We start from the raw sequence: 12,746 nt of genomic DNA on the forward strand, positions 1-12,746 counted from the left end.
AGTATAGGCCTAAACTGTTCAATCTCTCCTCATAAGACAAGGCCCACATCTCTGGAATCAATCTAGTGAACCTCCTCTGAACCGCCTCCAAGTAAGGGGACCAAAACTGTGCACAGTACTCCAGGTGCGGTCTCACCAATGCCTTGTACAGTTGCAACAACACTTCCCTATTTTTATACTCTATTACCTTAGCATTAAATGCCAAAATTCCATTTGCCTTCCTTATTACCTGCTGTACCTGCATACTAGCTTTCAGAGATTCATGCAAGAGGACACCCAGATCCCTCTGCACTGAAGCATTCTGAAGTTTCTCTCCATTTAAATAATAAGTCGCCTTTTTATTCTTCCGACCAAAATGGATAACCTTACACTTATCCACGCTAAACTCCATTTGCCAAATTTTGGCCCATTCACCTAACCTGTCCATCTCCATTTGTAAATTTCTTATTTCTTCATTGCAACTTACTTTCCCACCTATTTTGGTGTCATCTGCAAATTTAGCTATAGTACCTTCTATCCCTGAATCCAAGTCATTAATAAAGATTGTAAATAATTGGGGCCCAAGGACCAAAATCTGTGGCACCCCACTAGTTACAGCTTGCCATCCAAAAAAAGACCCATTTATCCCAACTCTGCTTTCTGTTGGTTAGCCAATCCTCTATCCAAGCTAATATTTTACCCCTAACTCCATGTGATCTTATCTTGTGTATTAATCTTTTGTGCGGCACCTTATCAAAGGCCTTCTGGAAGTCCAGATATACTACATCTGCAGGACCCCATTATCCACTTTGCTTGTCACATCTTCAAAGAACTCTAGCAAATTAGTCAAACACGATTTACTCTTCATAAAACCCTGCTGACTCTGATGGATTGCATTTTGACTTTCCAAATGCCTCATTACTACTTCCTTAATAATGGATTCCAACAATTTCCCAACGACGGATGTTAAACCAACTGATTTATAATTTCCTACTTTCTGCCTCCCCCCAATTTTTCAATAAGGGTGTTATATTACTATTTTTCCAATCCACTGGAACCTTTCCAGAATCCAGGGAATTTTGGAATATTATTACCAATGCATCCACTATCTCCGTTGCCACTTCCTTTAAGACCCTGGGATGCCGGCCATCAGGTCCTGGGGACTGGTCACCCTTTAGTCCCAATAGTTTGCTCAGTACTTTTCCTCTAGTGATGGTGATTGTTCTAAGTTCCTCCTTCTCTATACCCTCTGCTCTACCTGTTACTATTGGGGTGGTACTAGTGTTCTCCACCGTGAAAACTGAGGCAAAATATTGATTAAGCGTCTCTGCCATTTCTGCGTTCCCCACTATTAACTCCCCAGTCTCATCCTCCAAGGGACCAACATTCACTTTAGCTACTCTCTTTCCTTTTATATACTTGTAGAAGCTTTTGCTATCAGTTTTTACATTTTGCGCTAATTTTCATTCATAATTTACCTTTGCTCTTTTTATTATTTTTTTGGTAACCCTTTGTTGATCTTTAAAAGTTTCCCAATCTTCCAGCCTGCCACTGACCTTTGCAATTTGGTATGCCTTAGTTTTTGCCTTTAAATTATCTTTAACTTCCTTGCTTAGCCATGGATGCTTTTTCCTCCTCTTACCATCTCTCTTCCTCTTTGGAGGAATATAATGGAGTGATTTGCTGAACTACTTCTGAGGGCCATCAAGAATCAGTCACATTGTGTGAGACCGAAGTAACATACTGGCCCAAAAGGTAGGGTTGGTAGGTTTCCGTCCCTTAAGGACATTAATGAACTAGCTGGGTTTTTCCTTGACAATCCATCATTAATAGTAGTTCTATGTTTGTAGATTCCAGAACAAGCCACATCACTGGCCAAGCTGTTCCAGTACAGCTACAACAGTGGCATCTACACAACAATGTGGAGAATTGCCCACATAAGCCCTGTCACAAAAAGCAGGACAAATCCAATCTAGCCAATTATCCACCCCATTAGACTATTCTAGAGCATCAGTAAAGTGATGGAAGTGTTGTGACAGTGCTAGCAAGTGGCACTTGCTCACCAATAATGTGCTCCCCAATGCTCAATTTATGTTCCTCCAGGACCACTCAACTCCAAACACCAATTTAGCCTGGGTCCAAACATGCATAAAAGTGCTGAGCTCAAGAGGGGAGATGACAGTGACTGCCCTTGACATCAAGGCAGCATTTGACCAAGTATGGGATCCAGGGTCCCTAGTAAAATTTATGCCAGTGGGAATCAGGGGGGAAATCTTCCACTGGTTGGAGTTATACAAAGGAAGATAGTTTTTGATGTTGGAGGTCAATCATCTCAGTTCCAGGACATCACTGCCGGAGTTCCTAATGGTAATGTCCTAGGCCAAACCATCTTAAGAAGTTTCATTAATGACCTTCCACCCCATCATAAAGTCATCAGATGTTTGCTGATGATTGCATAACGTTTAGTGCCATTCGTGACTCCTCAGATACTGAAACAATCCATGTCCATGTGCAACAAGACCTGGACAACATTCAGGCTTGGGCCAGTAAGTGGCAAGTAACATTCATGCTACACAAGTGCCAGGCAATGATCATCTCTGACAAGAGAGTCTTTCCCCTGACATTCAATAGCATTAACACCTCCAAATGCCCTAGCATCAATATCCTGGGAGTTACCAACGATCAGAAATTGAACTGGACCAGCCATAAAAATGTCATGACAAGAGCAGGTCAAAGGCTGGAAATTCTAATTCACTTCCCAACTCCCCAAAGCCTGTCCACTAACTAAAAGGCACAAATCAGGAGTGTGATGGAATACTCTCCACTTGCCTGGATAAATGCAGCGCCAACAACACTCAAGAAGCTTGACACCATCCAGGACAAAGCAGCCCGCTTGATTGGCACCCCATCCACCACCTGAAACATTCACTGCCTCCATACTGGCAGCAATGCATATCATCTACATGATGCACTGCAGCAAACTACCAAGACTTCTCCAAAGCACCTTTCAAACCTGCCACTCAACCACCTAGAAGAACAAGGGTGGCATGTGCATGGGAACACAACAACCTGCAAGTTCCCCTCCAAGCCACACACCACCCTGGCTTGGAAATATTCACTGTTCCTTAATAGTTGTTGGGTCAAAATCTGCAATTTTGTAATATTCACTGAGTCACTGCAGCAAGTCACAAAGGCTTCTTCAACAGGTAATGCCCTGAGAACCCAGGTTCAAATCCTGCCATAGCAGATGGTGGAATTTGAATCCAATAAAAATCTCGAATTAAAAGTCCAATGAGGACCATAAAACCATTCTCAATTGTTGTAAAAACCCATCTGGTTCACTAATGTCCTTTAGGGAAAGAAATCTGCCATCCTTACCTGGTCTGGCCTATATGTAACTCCAGACCCACAGCAATGTGGTTGACTCTTAACTACCCTCTGAACAAGAAGAATTAGGGATGGGCAATAAATGCTGACCTATCCAGCGATGCCCACGTCCCATGAATGAATTTTAAAAAGAGAATCAATCAGAATCCAGATTCAAAGGTAGATCTGGTCCTTCTTCTTGGGGAGCATCTTACAAAACTCTGGGTTGGTCAAGATCAAGATAATTCACATTGCCCAGTTGTTTAAGCATCCTCCGCCACCAGTGCAACATGGATGCGGCATGTGCAGCAGGATGCACTGCAGCAACTTGCCAGGGCTTCTTTGACAGCAACTCCCAAACCCACAAGCTCTACCACCTAGAAAGACAAGGGCAGCAGATGCATGGGTACATTATCTCCTCAGAGCTCCCGTCCAAGTCTCATACCATCCTGACTTGGGCATATCTTGCCACTACCTCATTGTCAAATCCTGGAACTCCCTGTGGGAGCAACCTCTTCACATGGACTACAGGAGTTCAAAAAGGCAGCCCACCACCAGCTTCGAGGGTATTTAGGGATAGACATTAAATACTGGTTTTGTCCATGTCACACACACCTCTAGATAAAAAAAAATCACAAACTAAGGCAAGGAAAAAATTAACGCCCCTGTAAACAGAATAAACCCAATGCTCAAATCAAAAAGAACAGCAACTTACACACTAGTATAACCAATTATCATTTAAAGCAGCTTTAAGGTAGGCAGTTACAATAATTAAATATTAAACCCGCCAGTTTGTTGGAAAACTTATAATTATGGCCTAGTAATGGGTTTAAATCTGCAACGTCCATCCTAAATTTCAGAACAGTGAGAATTTCAGTGACTAAAAGTCTATGCCAGGACCAAGCTAAGTAACATCTTTATTAATCTCAGTCGGTTGACACAAACCTGGAACGTTACTTGCACCATCCTGAGAAATTGATCCTATACTTGGTGGGGAGTCAGTTGATTGGTGATGTGCATTGCTTTCGTCAAACTCTCGCTTAAATATGGACAGAAGGCAAGAGATTCGATAATCCAAGCGCACATTCAAAATAAACTGGAACAGAAAAGGGATAAAATACTGATTTCAGCAGCAGTGTGCAGCCTATTAGATAAAAGGTATACTCTTAAACATCAGCTAATCTGCAGCTATTGCTCCTATTTTAACTGAGAAAATTAAATCCTATGGAAAGCTAGAAAAAATTTTGCATTTATTCAACACCTCTCTCGATGTCACAAGGGGCTTTACGATTGATTAAAAAATAATTATCAGTTCATTTTTCAGTGAGGATAAACATTGTCCAAGACACCAGGGAGAACTTCCCTGCTCTTCAATATAGGGCCATGGGCTCTTAGACATCACCCAAGGAGGAAGACGGGGCTTCGATTTAACAGCCCATCAAGAGACGACACCTGCAACAGTGCAGCACATCCTCAGTACTGTACTGGAGTGTTAGCCTGGATTACATGCTCAAAGCTCTGGAATGGTACTTGAATCCACACCCTTCTGACTCAGAGGTGAGAATACCACCAATAAGTCATAGCTGATGTAGAGTCTGAAAAAAATCACGTTAAAAAGGACAGTCATGAGGTAGAAGGCTTGTGCTTTTTAATTTTAATGTGCTCAAAAGAAAACAATAGAGGGATTTTGCAGACTGGCTTTTCACAATGGAAAATGGCGAAAGAGTTCATTCTAAATGGCGTCTTCAGCCCTTTTCCGAGTATGTGAAACCTCCCTTTGAATGATAAATGGTCCTCCGGGGTGTATTCTATCGTGATTAATGATTTGCTTGTGAGTGGTTTGTTAAGAATTAATGACAGGCACCTTGCATGCATGTTTATGCCAGTATAATGGCAGCCTAACGTTGCAGTTTCTGATGGCTAAAGCAGTCCAGTTGAGAAGCCTTCAAGCTGCAAGTGCCAAGGCACAAGGCCTCCAGTGTCAGTGCAGCTTACTGTGCCGTTATAACTTATATGGTACAGGTCAGGCACTTAACACGTTACCTTCAAAATAACAAACTAGGCAGAGATTCAAAAAGTATGAGATGCTGGTTAGGAGAGAGTGTCTGGACCATTAATAGCCTATGTTAAGAGCTTTCTGATCCTTACAGTGGCAAATTAGCTTTGCTGCACATCTTGAAATATTAAATTCAAACATCTACTGCAAAAACTGGAAAACAAATCAATACAGCTTTAATAAAGCCAGTGACTACATTACCACATGCAAAAACTAGTGATTTTAACATTTCAGAATATCAAATTTGCAATATTGCATAATGGGCAAGAGCTTGTTGGAGTGAGACATCTTGTGGCAGCCCAGTTAGTTTGAATTTTTTCTGTACCTTCCACCCAAAACCTTTTTGCGCTATAACTCGCCGTGCGAGCTGATAACAATGTGGCAAGTGTAACAGGGCATCTGTAACCTCAACGAATAGTGTAACTAACAGGCTATTTCCTTAAACAACGAGATTTAACGATTGATAAATAAGCAGAGAAATGATGAAAGAATTAGACTAACATCAGGTTCAAAAAGGGGGCGGGCCAGCACGCAAGAGAGGGAGAGGGGGCAGGTGAGCAGGAGCGAAAAAGAAAGAGCGCAAGTCAGAGAGTGAGCGTGACCCACCAAGCACATTAATAACAACATGCATTGCTAACACACCATTATTTTTCTGGCAACATTTGTCGCAAAAGATTTAAACATGCTCAGTGTAACATGTTAAAACCAATATCAGCAGCAGTTTGAAATGCTATCATTTTCACAAATGACTGGTCAAACACTCTGTACCCATGAAAAATTGTTTTGACCCAGGTAATGACAACTGCAATGGAACAGAACAATTTACTGCTGCTTCAATAGCATCAAATGAAAAATCTGCTCTTATCTCTGGTTCAAATGTTTATACACTCTTTGAACAGGTTGGAAAGTTTCAAGCTGAACCCAAACAGACATTAATTTCCATCACCAATGAAGGTGTTCTTGAACCTGCCAATTGTAACATCGACACTCATTTTTGAGACTATTACCTGCAGAATTTCAATTGTTTTTAGCTTTGTGTCCATGACTAAAATATCCTCCTTCTCTGGCTCAGTCTGTTGTTTAGTTGTTCCATCCTGTGGTGTGATGGGTGCCAAAGGCAGAAAACCACCTCCCCTCAAAACCACTTGGGTCATTAACTCTCCGACTCCATGAATTGATCTCATCACGTTACTGCCTGCAATACACAGGGGCATCGGTCAGTGCAGATTTACAGAAGAGTTATTGGTACAAAAAAAAATAGAAACTCAACCTCCGATTAAAGTCTTACTTACCTCTGTTGTCATCCCCTTTAACCAGTTTGCTGATTGGGAAGACTGTTGCCATATGGACACAGTCCAGAATGGCCAGCAAGATCTTGGTTAACCTCAAGAGATCACTAAAGCTATAGAAGCCGAAGTAGATCAGATTTCGAGCCAAATTAACAACCTGTGGAGTGGAAGCAATCAAATAGTCATCAGTCAAATATCTGAATGGAAGTGATACTCAAGAATATCAAAATTACATTGTCTTAAATGGAGATATAACAGGAATTTAAACATCCTCACCATGTATATGGCTTTATAACTTCTCTAACTTACAGATGGCAAGTGTACAATGTGCTATTGCTTTTCACTTCTAAAGTACAAAAGGTGAGGAATGCAAGTGGTCAGGACTCATTTTTGAGGTAGAACCTTCAAAATTTTTCTCACGTGCCACATTAGAGTAAGTGACTACCTGGCAAACTGAGTACTAGTACTGGCATATAGTTTAAAATAACTTGTATTTACATAGCATTCTTCATGAGGGCAAGGTGACTCAGAACACTGGTTTCCTTCTTTTCTGCATTGGAAAAGACATTAATGGGAGGAAAACATCAGGAATGGGATCAATAGTTTGTGCTGAAAAGACAAGAGAACTGCAAGGTTTACATAAGGGAACGTGTGGCTAGAGAGATTTAAGTGAGGAATTTTCATACGGTGGTTGAAAGAGCAGCCACAAATGTTAGAGCAAAGAGGACAAGGAACAAAGATCACACCAGTGTCAGAGGCATGAAGAGTGAGCACAAGGACAGAGCAGAAGGTGGTCACTGAGGAGGAATGGAATGAAATTATGAAAGGAATGTCAGTGGGAAGGGGGGCGGGGGGTGTCAAAGACTTTGAAAGGTGGAAGTATTGAAGTTGGCTAGGAAAGTATGAGAAGCCAAGTGTTTTATTCAATCATGAGATGTAGTGGCACTGGTAAGGTCAGTATTTATTCCCCATCTCGAGTAGTTAATGGTGAGCCCAACTTTGTGAACACAATGGAGTGGCTTTCTAACCATTTCAGGGAATGGTTAAGAGTCAACCACATCACTGAGAGTCTGGACTTGCACATAGGCTAGACCTGATGAGGACAGCAATTTCCTTTCCTAAAGGAGATTAGTGAGCCAGATGAGTTTTTGCAGCAAACCAACAAATTCACAGTCACTGTTACTGATACCAGCTTTTAATTTCAGATTTTATTACATTGTATTTGATTAATTAACTTCTCAGATGCTTTGGTTGGATTTGAACGTGTGTCTCTAGCTCGTTAGTCCAAGTCTCTGGATTATAAGCCAAATAACATAACCATTTACCAAGCTCTAATGTGATTAAAGCCCAAAGGTCCCATGATGATCATGACAGGGAATAGGAATTTAGCGGTACGAGGGAGAGGTAGGGGTGGAAATAGGCAATGTTTTAGAGACCATGAGGTGATCTTGATAAGGGGACATGGACATGAATTGAGCTCCAGCTCACTAAATACATAAAGATTGTAAAGCTACAAGTCACAGCCAGAGGTGGCAATTGAGCTGGCGGATGGAGTCCACAAGAGAAGCATGTAGGAACCGGCAGGTGCCAAAATAGATGGCTTCAATATTTCCTACATTGAATGGGAGGAAATTTTGACAACAGTCAGCCAGCCAACAGGCTGAGAATCAAAACAGGTGACAGAAAGGCATCATAGTTTACAAAAGTTGTGACTTAACTATTGATTTATTTAATTAGTTCACTTCTTTACAGGATTAGTGCTGAAGCAATAAGCATAAGCACAATACACCCATAAACACAATGGGTATTTCTAATAATTGCACAATTTGAGCCATTTCACAACTCGCCAACTGAAGTCAATGTTTCAGAAATACTTCCTCGTCTGGTTTCAGTTACCTCTTTACATCCCTTATTAATGCCAGTTCCTCAACCATGTCTGAATTTACCTCAAATGTCAGCTTGTTCTTCTCCTTGTCAGAGAAGGGAAACCTTTGGCAAACAACATCTCTCAAATACTCCTCCACAAATGCCATCGTCTGGGCAAAACGCTCTTTTATTTCATCTCTGGAAGTTCCACTGGAATCATAACTATCCAAATAAACACAAGGTATTTGAATACCAAGAACCGAATGAACGAAACATATCTGTTACAGTCACATATCCTCGTCAGACTTACTTTTCCGTTAGAAAATAATTTTCTTTGTGGGAGGTGGGGGGAGGCAAAATTAAATACTGTAAATAGCAATTTGTTGCTCAAACAACTTTCACATTTTGACATAGTCGTGCCACAGTAACTATAATGGAGCAGCCAACAGTAGTCTGTTAAATGATAATGACTCAATGCCTTTCCAATTGCCAAGAGGTCACAGTAGACGGTATAAAAACTGACTTCAGCTTAAAACTGTGCAAAAAGTGCAACATATCCTGCGATTGTCAATCATGCAAATTCCTTTCAGGATTGGGATCTCACCAGTGAGGTGAAGATCACTCTCAAGTGGTGTGTTACTTTAATACATGTTCCATTGATTCTTAAGAGAAATATTGACCCTTGCCTCAATACTGGAATTTAAAAATCTAAATCTAGAACTACAAGGCTAAATGCTTCTATAATTTTAGCAATCTCAGCATTGACACTAGTTCAGTGGTAGTCTGTTGGACCCTGCTTTCCACCACATTTCTCCCTTTTCCTGTGTGCTTGGATTCCTTGCTGGGAAACGGTTTCAGAGAGTTGAGTTTCCCTCTGGTGCCTCGTCCTTCTGAACATGCTTCACATATGAGTTCATTCAATGGGCACTTAAGCAGGGGACATCAAAGGTGTGTATGATTCTGTTCTCATCTGATATCCACACATGCCTCCATTCCTGCAGGGGTCACTGGTTAGTGAAGAGAGTGGCCAACTTTCCCCATCCTAACTCTAAGGATGTAAAGGTGAACTATGGTGACCCCTACTATTCCTAGGAACCCATGTTGGAATCTGCTTGGATCTGCATTAATCAGCCACTCGCATAAATATGCTAAACCAGACGAATCTGGAGTCCCATTTTAACACAGGAGTCCTCTGCAAGATTGTTCATACCCAAGTCTTTGTGTCCCTACAATGAAAAGGCAATAATCAGCCTGGGTACTTACTCATCAATCGCTATCTGGGATGGTATTTCGGACCACAGGCGAGCATACTTCACTGGAGTCACCTGTTCTTGGGGATCCCTATCTACATGCATGTGCAACATCAGGCGGCAGAAAGAGGCTCGCAGGTCATAGGGCAAGTTTTCATCTGACATGCAACGAAGGATCAGGTCCACGTCCAACTGTCCCGAGACTGCATTGATGGCCAAATATTGACGATCCAAGCACATTCGAGCAAACAAGTTCAGCTGGTATCTGGAGAATGAAATGTCAAGAGCTGGGAATAGAGAGACTTCAACAGAACCTCAACCTTTCTGTTGGAAATACTTAGCATATTCATAGAAATACATAGACAATAGGCAGATATAATACATTCAAGGTAACTATAAGCAGAATCAAGAGCTACAACTATTGAACGCTAGCCTTCCATGCATTTCATCCTTTACTGTAAAACAATAAAAAAGAACTGTGTCTTTCTCAGGACATTCCAAAGTGCTTTATAGCCAAGTACTATTGTAATGTAGGAAAATTGGAGGCCAGTTTGTGCACAGCAATTTCCCACAAACAGCAATATGGTAATGACTAGATAATCTATTTTAGTGATGTTGTTCGAGTGATAAACATTGGTCAGGACGCTGGGGTTAACTCCTTAGCTGTTCCTCGAATAGTGCCAGCGGATCTTTTGCATCTGCATGAGAAAGCATTCAGGGTTTGGAGTTTAACATCACATCTAAAAGGCAGCACTCCCTCAACACTGCACAGGAGTGTCAGCCTGGATTTTGTGCCCAAGCCTGTGAAGTTGGACTTTGGGACACAACCTTCCACCTCAGGGGCAGAAGAGTGAGAACTGAGCCATGGCTGACACCATGTCAGTGTCAGCTCCTCGAATCCAAGTTGTGCAAAAGTAGCCTTAAACCTTCCAGCCTTAAAGCTGTACAATGGATTTCCATTAGGCAGACATACCTGTAATAGCTGAGGACTTCCTGGTCCTCTTTTTGGCCCTCCTTGGCATCTTGAGCTAATTCTCGGATACTTTTGCTGCGCAGCTCTTTGCAACTGTCATTCCAAAAGAGCCACACTTCTTCATCTTCACCAACCTCAAGGCGGCTTTCCCCACCATTCTCCACCTCGAACTCCACTCGGGACAAGACTAGCCTGCAAAAATAACAGTTGCCCAAGTAGGGGGGGAACATTAGAATCTCCAGATACGGAATGAAGATCAGCGGTAGTAGATATAGCACACGCAGCCGGTTTCCACCAATTTGGTACCAAATTGGACAATCAAGGAAGGGTTTGATTGCAATTTCATGTGTCTAGTTAAACATTTTAGTCATTTAATTTACAGGCATTTCAGAATATTCCATCTCCACTCAAGCGGTGAGGGAATGCACATTCCTGCACAATAACTCAAAGTACATTGGTGCTCAAAAGACTTTCCTAAAGATGGGTCAGTGTTGCTGTGCTATTACCTACATTTGCATTATCTTGAAAATTTCATCTAATCCTTTTCCTTCATTGTTTCCTCTCCACTTTCTTTTGCCTCCTTTATTCCTAGTTCTATACCTATGCTTTGTTCAGTAACTATTCCTCTTGACCCAATTCCTAATTGTTTTGATTCCATTAGGGTTCTCCAGGTTTTGGAAGTCCAATCCCAATTCTATTCCTGTATTGGTTAGTTTATTCATGGTTGGCTAATTATTTTTACACGCTTGGCATTGTTAACTCTTCTCTTACTGTGGAACCTTTCTGAGAAGAGATATCCTTTTGTTTGCACTGACCAGCGTAAGGAGAAGCTACATAGTAATCCAGAAATTACCGTCAATGACAAAGGTTCAGATTAGACCCACAATTGGGTTTTGGCTCCTTCTGATGATTACTAGAGGGTTGCCAGACTGGAGTTTTCATTTGACGTAGTTGGTGACAATGTTCATGCTCTCCTTCTAGAATTACCCTTAGCCCTTGGAGGGTAGCACTGGAGTACTGTGGCTATGACCAGCTCCCCTGACCTCCTTGGTCACAGTCATGCTGGTACCAAACACAGGAGCCTATTCTTGAAGCATAACTCATCCAGCTGGTGCTGTGCTCCGTTCAAAGCCACATAATAAGAATCCTAGAGTTAAGGGTATCCTTACAGTCCTTGGGGATTTTAGTGTGTGAAACCATCAATTGGCATTATCTGCACACAGGGATGCAACCATGGGATTAACACTGGTGCAATTTACCAGTCGAAGTGGAAGAACTTTTCATGATCCTTGTGTTACAACCACAGCTGGTGCTAATGCTAAGCAAGTTAGATCTCAGATTGAAATATGTCTCGGCTGATCATAATCTGTTTTTTTGTATTGTAGAAACAAGGAGGGATAGCTACTTAAAAGCATTGAACTCCAGTGAAAACTTTTAAAATTTTACGAATTAAAATGTTTACTAAAAGAGATAAAGCTTAAACACACCAGATAAAAAGGTACACAATTAGAAAAGATCTTACAAGATCGCTGCCATATAAATACTGTGGTTATAAGAGCAGGTCAGAGGTTAGGAATCCTGCAGCGAGTAACTCACTTTCTGATTCCCCAAAGCCTGTCCACAAGGCACAAGTTAGGAGTGTGATGGAATGCTCTCTATTTGCCTGGAGGAGTGCAGCTTCAACACCACTCAAGAAGCTCGACACCATCCAGGACAAAGCAGCTTGTTTGATTGGCACCCCATCCACAAACATTCACTCCCTCCACTACCGGCAGCAGCATGTACAATCTACAAGATGCACTGTAGGAACTCAACAAGCCTCCTTAGCCTGCACATTCCAAACCCGCGGCCTCTACCATCTAGCAGGACAAGGGCAGCAGATAGACAGGAACACCACCAGCTGGAAGTTCCCCTCCAAGCCACTCACCATCCTGACTAGGAAATATATCGCTGTTCCTTCACTGTCA

General features: G+C 41.8%; 1 protein-coding gene across 1 annotated transcript in view; it reads right to left on the reverse strand.

The window, feature by feature from the left end:
- itpr1b (inositol 1,4,5-trisphosphate receptor, type 1b) overlaps positions 1-12,746 on the reverse strand; it is a 490,770-nt gene that overhangs the window by 286,535 nt on the left and 191,489 nt on the right. The window contains exons 19-24 of the mRNA XM_078543785.1: positions 10,780-10,971; positions 9,820-10,071; positions 8,637-8,778; positions 6,694-6,847; positions 6,409-6,596; positions 4,291-4,441 (exon numbers count right to left, since the gene is read on the reverse strand). Coding sequence (XP_078399911.1) covers positions 4,291-4,441; positions 6,409-6,596; positions 6,694-6,847; positions 8,637-8,778; positions 9,820-10,071; positions 10,780-10,971 — 1,079 coding nt within the window. The remainder of the gene's footprint in view (positions 1-4,290; positions 4,442-6,408; positions 6,597-6,693; positions 6,848-8,636; positions 8,779-9,819; positions 10,072-10,779; positions 10,972-12,746) is intronic.

The sequence above is a fragment of the Cetorhinus maximus genome, chromosome 6 (genome assembly GCF_964194155.1).
Source record: "Cetorhinus maximus chromosome 6, sCetMax3.hap1.1, whole genome shotgun sequence".
Lineage (NCBI taxonomy): Eukaryota > Metazoa > Chordata > Chondrichthyes > Lamniformes > Cetorhinidae > Cetorhinus > Cetorhinus maximus.